Source organism: Glycine max, chromosome 19, assembly GCF_000004515.6.
Source record: "Glycine max cultivar Williams 82 chromosome 19, Glycine_max_v4.0, whole genome shotgun sequence".
Classification (NCBI taxonomy): domain Eukaryota; kingdom Viridiplantae; phylum Streptophyta; class Magnoliopsida; order Fabales; family Fabaceae; genus Glycine; species Glycine max.
In genome coordinates this window covers 37,546,732-37,560,135 of record NC_038255.2, presented here as the reverse complement: position 1 = coordinate 37,560,135, position 13,404 = coordinate 37,546,732, and the positions used below count along the sequence as shown (strand labels likewise).

The following is a 13,404-nucleotide window of genomic DNA, read 5'->3' as shown; positions in this document are numbered from 1 at the left end:
CTTTAAAGCCTATATAAAGACTTGAAGAGAAGATTTGAGTAACAAGTTAAAAACAAATCATCATAGACAAAACTTATGTTATGATAAAGTCTAAACAATTACTTCATGCAATGCAAACTTTTATTCTACACCCAACATTGTAAGTGAATTGATAAAATTGTCCTTCACTTAAAATTGAAAACACCATCCCCTACACCCATCCCCTTCCTTTATTGATGTTGTTCTTGTGCTCCCATGTGTCGGGATGTCCCGTCCTTCACCCTCCGTTCATCTTGTGCTCCGTTGCGCCGCGATCTCCTCTTCCTTTGTTGTGTTCGCTATCATCGTGAGTCCCCTCCTCCCCGTCTAAGATTTTATGCGTTGCTTTAGGGGATCCGTATGCTCATACAAATTCCCAATTTGTGTTTTTTATTTTTTTATCATTTAATAAATTATTAATTTACTAAAAACATTATTTAATTAATTATTTTATAAATAACTATTGTCATTTATTTTTAAAATGTATTTATTTATTTAACTATATTTGTTTATTTAAGTTTATTTTTAATAATTATTTTATTTAATAAATAATTTATTTATAGAATTTTGTTTATTTAAAAATGAATGTATAAAGGGACATAATCTATCTTTCACCTCCAAACACTAGTTTCGTTCGCAGCTTAAAGAGACACTCACATTTTATACTGTCAATTCTGTTCGAACTAAATCTTTTCTGTATGTCATATATTTTCCACTCCTTTCAAAATCAATTAAAACATATGAAGTCCTTCCTCTATTTCGTATATGTATCTAATCTCATAATCACCGCCACAAAATCAATATCATATGCAACAGAACGAACCTAATGCAAAACATCATTACAGGTGACAAACACTACAAAAAGAATAATACATATTTAGTCTTCAAGGAACATTCATTTACTTACTTTAATTACAAAATCATATCAATACCTAAGAAGAATTCAAGACATCAAAACAATCAATATTTTTAAAAACACTAGGTTCGTCTCAATTTTCTTCATTCACATTAACTTCTTCAGACATTATGTTGTCATATATATACTAATCTAAGTTCATCTTAACAAAATATTCAAAAAAATTCAATGACAAACTAACTACCCCTAATGACATCATACATAATTCTAATTATTTATAAATAAATCTATTTATTTTAAAAAACTTTCATGTTAAATGTTTTTTTTATGTCTTCTACACTATATGAGTATGTTGATATATCACATAATATTATTATTTTTTAGTGTATTTAATAATATAATACATTGTAATTCATAAACATATATATCAAAATTTAGATTTCCATAAACTAATATATGACATAATTTTATTATTTTTTTACTTGCATAAAGTAGTTAACATAATAATATTTGGGCGGGTGTGCGTGCGTGTGTGTAAAAAACAACTTAGTTGCAAATTATCAACTTTTTTTTATTACAAATTATCAACTTTTTTTTATTAAAAATTATCTTGCAATAAATTACTTACGAATTACTTCTTAATATTTTTGTAGTTAATTGTAATTCATAATATTAATCATATTTTGATGATAAAGACTAAAAGGGAATCAAAATATAAACTATAGGATTAAAAATATTACTTTTAAATTATAAGGACTAAAAGATAATTAAAATACAAATTATAAGAACTAAAAAAATCAATTTTAAACTAAAAAGGACTAAAATTATGAAACTATAGGAACAAATGAGTAATTAAACACATTATAAAAAAATATAACTAAATTTATAACAAAACATTAAAAATAATTTTTTAAAAATATTTTTAGATTATACGGATCAACAATCTGTATGCTTCTTACGAATTGCTAATCCATAAGTTTTATATGGATTACAAATCCGGATGTTTATTAATACAGATCAAAGTTGTAGAAAAAAATGTACTTTCGTTGTTACACCGCAACACCAATCATCACGACAACCACAAACTATCAATGAAAGAGGAGTTCAACCAAACTAGACACAATAAAGAAGGAGGAGCTCCACTCATGATAATGAATGGTGTATCAAGAATAAAAAGGAAGAAGAGAAGTTAACATTGATAGTTTTGGACATTTAAAGAAAGTGTTAAGTGTATAAGAAACTAGATATCATTATATAAACTTTGGAAAAAAAAACTAAATATTAAGGTACCAAACATTTATCATTGAAATTTACTTTAATAGATTTTAGACTTTTTTATAAAATAAATAATTAATGTCATTTTTTATTACAAAATCATCTAAATTATATTTCTCTCCCAATTTTTTTTGCCAGGTTCATTTCTGTTTGTGAAAACTAAGAATGATTTTGTGTTAAAAAATACTTGGGATTTGACAATCTTTGGATTGAAATTGTTGTTGATTATAACGAGAAGGGGCATAAAGAATATTTATTATAATCATTTGAAGGAGAATTAAACCTATCAAATTAAAAAAATAGTTGTCCTTTCAAACTTTCCGTTTGAATGAAACATTTGTGATTTCTTTTAATACTATGTTTTGTTAAAGGTAGCAAAATGTTTTAAACTTCACAAACACATTATTCAACTCTCTCATATTATGTTTATTTTATTTCAGAATTATATTGTAATTTATATGTTTAAAAGTTTTTATTTATTATAAATTTTAGTTTATAAAAAAATATTTATTTTGTACAATGGACATATTTTTATGCATAAAAAATATTTATTTTGTACAATGGACATATTTTTATGTCTATATTATAAATTAAAATGTCCAATTTTTCTTAAAAAAATCTCTCACTTTCTTTCTCTCATAGTTAAACATTTTTAATATTTTGTTTTTATAAATATACATTTCTCATACTATTTCTATAATTAGAAAAAAATATTTATTAAATTCATTACTTTTATTTTATATACCTTTTTTAATCACATATTGTTGTAGTATGTCAAAAAAGTCCATATTAATAAGTACTTGGGACTAATGATATTTTATAAACACTCTTGACTCTTAACTCATTTAGACGACTTTTAAGAATAAAATTATATGAGACTTTACATCAACATAAAAGAGAACATGATAGAATATCCCTAAGATACAATTAAGGTTAGAACATTGACTCTAAAAAACTTAAGCTATGTCTTTTCTAAAAGGTCTAGACCACTCTTATCTCAACCTAAATTGAAAAACTTATTCTGAAATGTCTTTTCTCTTAACCCACCACGAAACCTTTTAAGCTATGTTTATTTAGTGATAGATAATAAAATATAATAGAATAAAAGTGTCATTTCAATATTTTATAATTATATGAAACAATAGTTTTATTCCATTGTTTGATAAAATCTCTCCTCTATTATCTTCATTCGCAAAACCTTGAAAAATTCAAACTCAAATTCTACTAACAGTTTTCAATAAGTTTTAGAATAAAATATATTAACACCTGATAATTTTTTTATTTTTTTAAATAATTAGAAAAGTTAGTATCATATGAGACGTTAAAGTAGTAATGTTTTTCAATCAATTAAATAGTAATATTTTTTAGTCAATTAAAAAATCATATAAGAATAGAAAAAGAAAGAATTCAGACTCCCTGAGATTGTTTGTTTTTATGACATGATAATCTTCTATTCTATTTTTTTAGAGGGATCAATGTAACATTTTTCACTAATAAAAAGAGGATTGGTGTAATGATTTACACCTAAGAATTTAGGATTAAATTGTAACAAATATTCAGAAATTAAAATATTTTTTTTGTACGATTCAAAATAAAAAAATATCAAATGTATTTAGGGCAAACCTCAATATGTAATTTACTAAAAAAAAGACGTGTTCAATATTAAAGAATCTAAAGTGCAATTCACTCTAATATTTATTATCTATTTATTTTCCCACAAATATAAAAGTATTGCCTGTCATGGATGGCTTTTCATAACAAGTCATGGATGGCTTTCTCTCCATAACAAGTGAGTCAAACTTGTTCACCACTTGCTCAATAAAGTTACTACTGTGGACCCTTTGCAAAAAAAAAAAAAAGTAACAAAGAAGCCAAAACAGATGAATCATAAACTCCCAACTGTGCGAAACATTTAACATAAAAGAACAAAAGTCAACACGTGCAGCACACATTCCTTGAATGTGGACACAAAGGGAAAGCGACAGAAGATTCTGTGTCTGATCCGTAGCGTTAGAAGTACACGGTAAGATGTTAATACTAAGGGTGCGTTTGAATTAACATTAAAATCACGGAGAAATTACACGTTCCAATGTAAAAATTTCAAAGCAACCATATTGTAGCTTTCATTGAAAGACCATTTGAGTTGGATTCAAGTGATTCCCAAACATACACTAAGAGGGTGTTGGACCCAGGTACTCAACGCCATTCATTTCAGAGTTCTCTGGCATCTCAATTTCTTCCAGCCACGTGTAACTATCATTTTCCTCTTTTGCCTCACCAATAATCCTTTCGTCTGCAGGGTAAATCATTAATGGTCAGAGACATGGCAGTAATGTACAATTGTACATCCTCTCAGACAGACACTAAAATAATAGTGGACAAGTGGAGGTGCCACCTCGTCAAGTAGGAATAGTGATGCACAAAAGAAGACGAGAGATCTGATGCTAACATTATCTAACACTGTTTAATGTTTGTGCATATGTATTGCTACCCTTTTTATCTTTTTCAAATTCGATATTCAAGTTGAATCAGTGTGTTGATAAGAATCTTAATAGGTGAAAGTTTGACAGAATAAGGAGGAATTATATGACAAGTGGAAACATTTGAATCCCATTTTAATTTCTTTTAAGACAAGGACAAAAATTAGATGCACACAAATCTCTAATCAAAACGAGAGTTTCACCTATGTTTATATCTAATTCAAGATGAACTTCAAATAGATTTGGAAAATAACATCAAAGAACTGTGTAAGTCTTGTCCTTAAAGCAAAAAATTATTATGGAAATGAGCAAAAGAAATTGAGATTTGTAGTACCAAGAGAAATATATGAGTTTTGGTACAATTGTTTTTAAGTCAAAAAATAGTCAATAGTTGAATGAGTTTGGAAACGCAAGAGAGTTTCTCTCAATAACAGTACCAAAATACTCAAATTTCTGAAGGTGCCATACAATTTCTTAAAAAAAAAAACAATAGCATACTTGCAAACAATATAAATGTGATTTGCTAAAAGTTTCACATACAATGATTGTGCACAATGAGAGAGTTACTTACTAGGAAAACAAGTATAAGGGTGATCTCTGTAGTAGGAACAGTCCCTTCCATCTTCTTTGGAATAAGGAGGGCCAATGACATCAAGCACAGCACATGGGGTTATGGCTGTGAATTCATGGATGTTGCCTCCTGTTGTTGGATACAGGACAGAAGTGCCACATGAAGATGTGAACACCTTATCAACTTTTAACCTTGCCAATCTCACTGCAAAAAAAAAAAAAAAACGCATGTGTGGGGGTCAGCTTACAAAGAACTAATTACACACCCCATTAATTCATGGTCATTTAAAATTAAAAAAAAAAAAAGCAAAAAGGAGAGAGAACCCACATTGAGATTGTGGTTGCAACATGTTATCATCAGAGGCCTCAGGCTCAACCCAATCATAGGACTTAATGTGCATTAGTCCTAATAAAAGCTTGCTGAAAACAGTCATGTCCGGGTGGTTGTGGAGAGGAATGACTCCTCCTTCAGGTATGAAAAAGATGCAGAGCTGCACATAGAGAAAATGTCCCCATAAATGAATTAAGCACACAAAGCAGCAAGTAGCAATTACAGTGGTGAGTGTTGGTGATTAGGGAGTAATGAGAATGAAACACTTACTGAGAAATTGTCACACTTGTACACGGTTGTATAAGTGACCCTTTGGTTCTCTTTGACAATATTTCCAGGCTTGAAGAACTGCAGATCTCTACTTAGCCCCACATCTTCTGGCTTCATGTTATCTGAAGACATTAAGAATCAGCACCAGTAGAGAATTTACCACAATTCAAGCACACTCCTCACCCAACTAAGCTAGAATACGTTGATATAAATATACAATAATACAACCATGAATTAATAATAATAAATGCCTAAATTCTTAGAGAAAATAAATTGCAAATGCACAATACGTCACTAGAATAAACTGCGGCCAAAAGAAAATGAATTGATCCGTTAGTGGGGTATAAAACTAAGACGTCATGTCCCAAAGACAATTTGATCGAGGGGAGCATTCTTGTTTGTAATTTTATGTAATTCGGGAAAGTGGATGTTAAAAAATATAAATTTTCTTACTAATAACCTAAATATCCAAACAAATGCAAAGTTCTGTTTCCTAAACTTGCCAACATGTGACTACAAATTTTTAATTAGGATCAAAAGATGCTACAAATTTTCTTATCCAGCCCCATCAAATATTAGTATCAGTAATATTGCCGATAAGAATAATAATAAAAAAAGTACCAGTAATATCATCATCATACCAAGTATGTGAGTCAATCTCTTAACATCTTGTGGTGAAGGAACAGTCCCAGGGCCTTTGAAAGCTTCTCTGCATGAATCAAATAATTGGTGAAGTGTCTTTGAAACACTCAACTCAGGTCTCCTAACCCTTCGATAAAGCTGTTTCTTCTTCTTTGCAATGACCCTTCTAACATAACCAACCTTGTTAACATGTCCAGCTCTCTCTCTACCCCTCTCCACCAAACTTGCCTCCATTGCCACCGACACACACCACACCACGATCAATTATGTGAACAAACACAAACTCTTCTATGAATAATAAGCCTCACACCTTTCACACAAACACAAACTTCACAAGCTCAAATAGACCACCTAGTCACTCTTTCAGATTCTCAAATATAGTTTTTTGCATGATCTTTTGGATTGAAAATAACACATCCAAGGGAGAGAAAAAAAAATGGAGAAAATGAAACTCAACACCCAGAATTCAGAAACTGTGGGGTGGAAAGAAATGGAATAGTTATGGTTTGACTTAAAGAGGAAGAAGATAATTGATATTGATATTTAGTTTAGCAATAAATAACAGTGCAAAAGTGCATGAGGATGAGAAGTCTAGGAAGAAATTAAAGATGATAGTTTATATTAATAGCTAGAGAGAGAGAGAATATCATGGTTTGAAAACTAGGGGCATGTGGCATGGTATTGTGCTACTGTTTTGAGTTGTATAGTTATTAGAGCAATGAAAAAAAAGAAAAGAAAAGAAGCAAAACCAGTGTTGTAGGTGCACTTTCATTTCATTCCCGCCCCCATAGATTGTTTGGAAACTGGCGGTTAAAGCGACCCCTGTTTTGTGGGTCAAGATGGTGAACCCAATAGGAATTTACGATAAACTCCACTTGGAATGAAGGTGCGTGTACTAGTTGTTTTCCTTTATCTTCTAGTTCTGGTAAAAAAAATATAAATATTGTTCTTTTTTCTAGTTCGAATTTTATATTTTCACATAAATTAAAATTAATCGTGAGTAAAAAAACTAACTTTTTGATATATTAAAGTGTATATTTAATTGTAATTTTTATCTCTAATTTTTTAGTTTTTGATGAATTTTATTTCTAACCAATTTTTTTGATGCATTTTATCCTCAATTTTACAAATGTTAAGACTGTTATTTTATTCCTAATATAATTGTCCTTTCTATACCTATTTTTTTTAATTTTTTCATAAATTTAACATCTAATTTTTTTATTTTTAACAAATTTTACCCCTAATTTTTTATTATTTTTGACAAATTTGACTCCCAACATTTATTCTTACTAATCGATAAATGATAAAGGATAAAATTTAAAATTTTTTAAAAAATTAAGGATAAATTATGCCAAAATAATTTGTTAGAGATAAAATTTATCAAAAACTAAAAAGTTAAAGATAAAATATACAATTAAACCTAAAATTTATTTAAAAGACTAATATTTCTCAATGTATGTTATTTCATACTCAAATACATGAAAGTTACATCTATTCTATTTTATCACATTGTTTATTAAATAAATGATATATTATTTTATTATGATATAATCACAAATAAGTATAATAAATATGTTGATTTTTATAATATATATATATATATAGTGAGAAAAATTATGCATAGATAATCTAAAGTAATTTTATAAGATTATTTCATCATAAATTTTATTAACTTTTATAATAATAATTTTAAAAAATTATATTAATAATAATTTTTAATTAATTTACAGTATAAATTTGTTTACATTAAAAATACATATATAATCATCAAACTCTAATATTTATCTTAAAAAATCATAGAAATAAAGTCTCTAATTGATTATTAATTAGATAAAAAAAATTAAAAATGGAATACTCATTAAACTCTTATTTTATTGTTTTTTTCTCTCTTTTCTTTCAATTTTTTTCTTTAAAAGTGTACATGTACCCTTCTAAAGTGTGAAAAGAAAAACATTTTTGAAATATAAAACTGAACCATCTACATTATTTAGTGAATGAATCAATGAATGTGATGTGCATTAGTGCATGACAACAAAAGTCAGGTTGCATTGGGTCTTATAAAGATTGAAAAAAAAAACAGTGAAAATAAGTCACAAGTGTCCCAGACTTGTTTCACACTTCATAGACCAACCGTGCCAAGTGGCCTATTCTCTCCTACGTACACACAGATTGACAGTAGAATAACCGTAAGACAGCTTGATATTTCTTAGGAACTTTTTTTTGGTTTAGTATTCGTTGGTTTTCGTATGGTTTGTTTTATTTTATGACTTTATCTTATTTCCAAAGATCAAAGTTTTATATTTTTGAAGGCCATTTTGTTTAACCGGTTATAATTGTAAATTTATAGCACAAAGAAGGTTGGAATTGCAACAGCCACGAGGAGTCAGAATCAATCAGAGTACAGTACTGACACATCTTATCTTCTTTTCTGTGGATGAGGACTTTGAAAAGTAGTAATTAAATGTTGTAGTAGTTGTTAAACTTGTAATAGTAATTGTTAAACGGAGAGGAATTTATTTCAGTCAAGTGCAGAAGCACGGAGAGGAATTTATTTCCGTCAAGTGCAGAAGCACAGTAACAATAGTAGTAATTTCTTTTCATTTATCTACATTAAACACGCATTGATATTTGATAGATTGGTGGTATAGTTGGATGAAGATAGCTCATTCACATTTCAAATGTGTATTTTAAGTAAAGTTTGTCTAACTACTACCTGAATTCATTAAATTCCTAACTGTTTAGATTCAAGAATAATTGATAGAATATGAATATTTATATCCGAGTAAATCTAGACTAGAAAAAGAGTCTTGAATCCTATAGTACTTTTGAAATAAATAAATTGTGCTGAAAATAAAAGTTGTTGTAAAATTTAAAGGGGAGGATAAACACTTTATTATGTTATATTGAATTATAAATAGTGGTGGAATTAAAGAGTTACTAAGATTGAAAATTATTTAGGGTGTTTGATTTGGTTATTTTCTATTTTAATTTTCACCGAGAACAGAAAATGGTGACAAAAATTTATTTGATTGAATTTTTGAAAACATTTTCAGTAAAAATGAAAAAAAACAATAAAAAACAATAAAATCTTATTTTTAGTGTTTTAAGTTGAAAATACGAATTTCATTTTGGGTAAAATAAAAACGAAGTGGCAAAGAATGTAATTTTAAACAAATCTAAAAATACAAAAAAGACAAGAAGTCGATATATCATAAATTTTCAGTGCTTGGTTTGAAATTTTTAATATAATAATATTATGTAATGACAATCAAGTTTTGTCTTTTTTTTTTTTACAAAGATTAACTTAATGACGGTGTATTTTTTGTTTGAATCTCATATTTTGGGTAAAGTGCTATTATATTATAAATTTCAGAGAAATCAATATATTATTCTTATTAATCAATTTTATGTTTATTATTATGTTCATTCTAACTTATGTTTGCTTTCCTATTTTTTAAGTATGTATTATAATGTTATACTTGCAACGATTAAAAAAGATAAAAGAAAAAGATTAAATTATATTTTGGATAAATAGTCATTTTCGTCTTTGAATGTGTAAAATACTGACAAATTCGTCCCTGGATGTGTGACATGATTTGAATGCACGATGCACATGATTTGAATGCATATTTTTCTTATGATGCAACATGTAAACCCCATCGATTGCTACTGTAAATATGCAAATAACGGCACTTATATCCCAAAACTCCTAGTACCTCTTTTTATGCCACCTCGAACCAACCAACAAAACAATCCTCCTCATTGCAAGAACCTATCTCATCTTATCGGCTTTTCGTCTTCGTCTCAAAAACAATCTTGTTGCCTTTCTATATCCTCTAATGCAATCATATGCAAAATTGAAACACATGACTTACTACATGAAATTAAACCAACCCAATTCCCCTTTCTAGATGACAAAGAAATCCAGAATAGATCATAATACAGAAGGAAACAAAGATGCAAGAGAGACACATTTTTTTAATTCAGGTGCGGGGAAAAGTAAATAATTCCATATCATTCAAATTACCAGTGAATTAGTATTAAAAATTATAAAACTGGGACAGTGATCTATATATGACATCTAACAGACAGACATCCTTCAATAAGGATCATTCATAAATTATAAAAAAACTAATGTTGTCAGAATAATCAACATGCATGAGTATTAAATCACTGTCCCATAGACACAAAACACAGTGGGATGGGAAGATGAAAAGTCATATGTGAAGTTCACAATTTGAAATAGACTTTAAGGAGAAGCAAAAAACAGTCCAGAAAGATTCTCCATCAGTTTGTTTCAATATCAAAGATGTCAATTAATAAATCATTAGATCCAACCAAGGTATACAGGATGTCAAATTTAGTAAGGTTTTGATCCGCTTGTTGTTCCGGGAGATAATTTTCCTCTGCACCCTTCTCATTAAAAGAATGAAGGGCTGGTTTTCCAACTCAAACTATTTCCAATCACCACCGAAGAAACCTGGTCTAACATACTTACAAATTACAGTTGGTTGAGAGCCCGTCAACCATAACAGTGAGATTTAAAGGCAACAGCACAATATAAAGAGTGATGCTCTCGAAAGCTAAAATTAAGATGTATGAAGAGAGTTGATGTAATTTGGGAAATCACAAGGAATATAGTAACTCACCTCTATCAGTGGCAGCTTGGGTGAGAAAATCATTGAGATTCCAACCCGAAAAATACGTTTGCAGCCTGTAAAGCACAAAATCCATCAATGCTTAGCAAATTAATGAAATAGAAAAACAACCATTAATTTTTCCATTACCTCTCCGGTTGATCCAAAGCTAGAAGGTCAATCTCTAGTTCCATCATGAACTGCATCCTCTGAATACATAGAGGATTGGAATCCAGTTGGGAAGGTTTCTCTGAAAATAATAGTCCCTCTGACTAATGTATCGGGAAATCACTGTCCGGGATAACATCTAAGAATATTCAGGAAAAATCAGTTGCTTGAAAAGTGGTTTCTTAGTAAGGTAATTTTTTTATTAAAACTAAGTGATACCACAAATGCACCAGATTGTAACTGCATAATCATCCAATGAGTTGGATAGGAAAAAAGGTTTAAATAGCACCTGCTACATTTATATAAATCCACTTTTGATCAGTTTTTAAGCTAAAGTTATCTAAGTAACAACTAATCATGACTTTATTGGAGTGGGTTTGGGTTGCTAGATTAGAGGATCCAATCTTCTGGGTGAAAGTGAATAAAAGATGAGACAAATGAAAAAGATGTGCAAAATGTATTAAACTTTTTGTATAAAGCTTTATTCTTGTCTCATGGATTCTACTTCACCTTTTACATTCAGTTTCCGTATTGTTGCATATTAGTGCTGCGGATCCTGGAGTTGTGCAGACAAATCTCATGCGAGAAATTCCAGCAATGCTATCTTGGTTAGCAATCTATGTGTTGAAACGTCTACGGCTGTTGCAATCCCCTGAGAAAAAGAACACCAACCCACTTGACAGCACCAAATTGTTGTGATCACAAAAGGGAATACATATATAAACTCAAAAAACTGAAGGATGGGTACCTTTGATTCAGGGAATCAAATATAAACTCAAAAATGGTTTGCCTCATCCCGAGAAGAGTACCCTTAGAAAGCTATTCATGTTAGATCGATTCAGGGAATACATATATAAACTCAAAAAACTGAAGGGAAAATTTAAGGGTTACCTATATAATTGGAAAAAATAAAAGGAAATCCAAACATGCATAAACTGAAGGGAAAATTTAAGGGTTACCTATATAATTGGAAAAAAATAAAAGGAAATCCTAACATGCATTCACAAACAAAATGATTATTCAAACCCGTGGTAACGTGGAATAACAGTTCCACCAGCTAAGCACCTTTTGCTTGCACCAACCTCATTCGTTAACAGTTCCATCAAGCTGTTGAACCATTAAGTTGTCAATAGCAGTATGCTCAGTTGGGTCCTGCTCATCATCACAAAAAGATCGAATTCAACCCATGTCAAAATTACAGGACTACCACACAGCCTCTTCTGTGTATTAATAATAAGACTATACCACACTGCCTCTTCTATAAGATCTCAACATATATAGAAAAAAGAATAAATTATCACCTTAAGAGCGAGCAGAAGCAGCGACGTTTCAATCGAGTAAAACCCTCTATCAACAAAAATAAAACTTTTTTTGTGCCCCCATGACACTCTGAACACAGAACAAAGCACAAAACAACGAATTTTGTAAATAGGTCAAAATAAAGAGACAAAAAACACCAAAATGCTACAAAAAGGAAACAACCTCTAAAATGCTTTCCATTCACGCAACCTTACTTAGTGTGGTGCCTTCCTTCGCATCTTCAACCGCCGAATCGCTACTCCTCCCAGAGCACCAGCTCTAGAAAGCACGGGAGAGAGAGAAATGGAAAGATAAAATAGAAAGCAAAAAGGCTTGGGAATGCACACTTCCAAACTCCACCGGAGCGAGAGACATGGAAAAAAGCAAAACACTTGGAAAGCTTTCCAGACTCCACGGGAGAGAGAAAAATGGAAATAAGCAAAACACAAAACACGTGTCAATCTTGCAAGTTTTTCAAAATTCCAATTTTGTCAACTACAGGATACACGTGTCAGGCTCGAGTATTTTAAACTTTATATATATATATATATATAAAATTTATTTTGATAAGTACTTTTATTATTATTATTATTATTATTATTAAACTAATATAAAATATCTTAAAGAATGAATGAAATGAAACTAAAATGTCTAATATAGATTAACATATTATTAATTTATGAAGTTTACTTTAATCTTGAGCAATGGACAATGTAATTCTTAATTGTCTTTTTATGTCCATGTATGTTTTCACCTGCTAACCTCACACATCTTCCGAACCATTTTTTAAATTATTTTTTTACACAGATTTTTTATTTATTTATCTATCTACATGTAATATTTCAAGTTTTTATATGA

The 13,404-nt window shown here is 29.5% G+C and overlaps 1 protein-coding gene and 1 long non-coding RNA gene across 3 annotated transcripts; both read right to left on the bottom strand.

Moving 5' to 3' along the window:
- Positions 1-4,037: 4,037 nt before the first annotated feature.
- Positions 4,038-7,231, bottom strand: LOC100806473 (plant cysteine oxidase 2). Its single transcript, XM_003553993.5, has 5 exons — positions 6,442-7,231; positions 5,801-5,922; positions 5,528-5,690; positions 5,201-5,404; positions 4,038-4,442 (listed from the first exon to the last, which is right to left on the bottom strand). The coding sequence occupies exons 1-5, from the start codon at positions 6,674-6,676 to the stop codon at positions 4,321-4,323; spliced, it is 846 nt and encodes a 281-aa protein (XP_003554041.1). The 5' UTR covers positions 6,677-7,231; the 3' UTR covers positions 4,038-4,320.
- Positions 7,232-10,733: 3,502 nt separating this feature from the next.
- LOC100805948 (uncharacterized) lies at positions 10,734-13,005 on the bottom strand. Of its 2 annotated transcripts, XR_001386701.2 has the most exons (6): positions 12,730-12,956; positions 12,549-12,636; positions 11,996-12,399; positions 11,758-11,899; positions 11,230-11,386; positions 10,734-11,156 (listed from the first exon to the last, which is right to left on the bottom strand). It is a non-coding gene; the product is annotated as an uncharacterized lncRNA (long non-coding RNA). The 2 variants fall into 2 exon arrangements; XR_419935.3 differs by having other exon boundaries at positions 11,758-12,399; positions 12,730-13,005.
- Between the last annotated feature and the right edge of the window lie 399 nt (positions 13,006-13,404).

What these genes read in the sequence shown, in the direction of transcription:
- LOC100806473 (XM_003553993.5), bottom strand. Translation starts at nt 6,676, where the DNA reads ATGGAGGCAAGTTTGGTGGAGAGGGGTAGAGAGAGAGCTGGACATGTT. An exon ending in GAGATTGACTCACATACTTG is followed by an intron (nt 5,923 to 6,441) that starts GTATGATGATGA and finishes TAATGTCTTCAG; the next exon opens with ATAACATGAAGCCAGAAGAT. An exon ending in CCCTTATACTTGTTTTCCTA is followed by an intron (nt 4,443 to 5,200) that starts GTAAGTAACTCT and finishes TTTACCCTGCAG; the next exon opens with ACGAAAGGATTATTGGTGAG.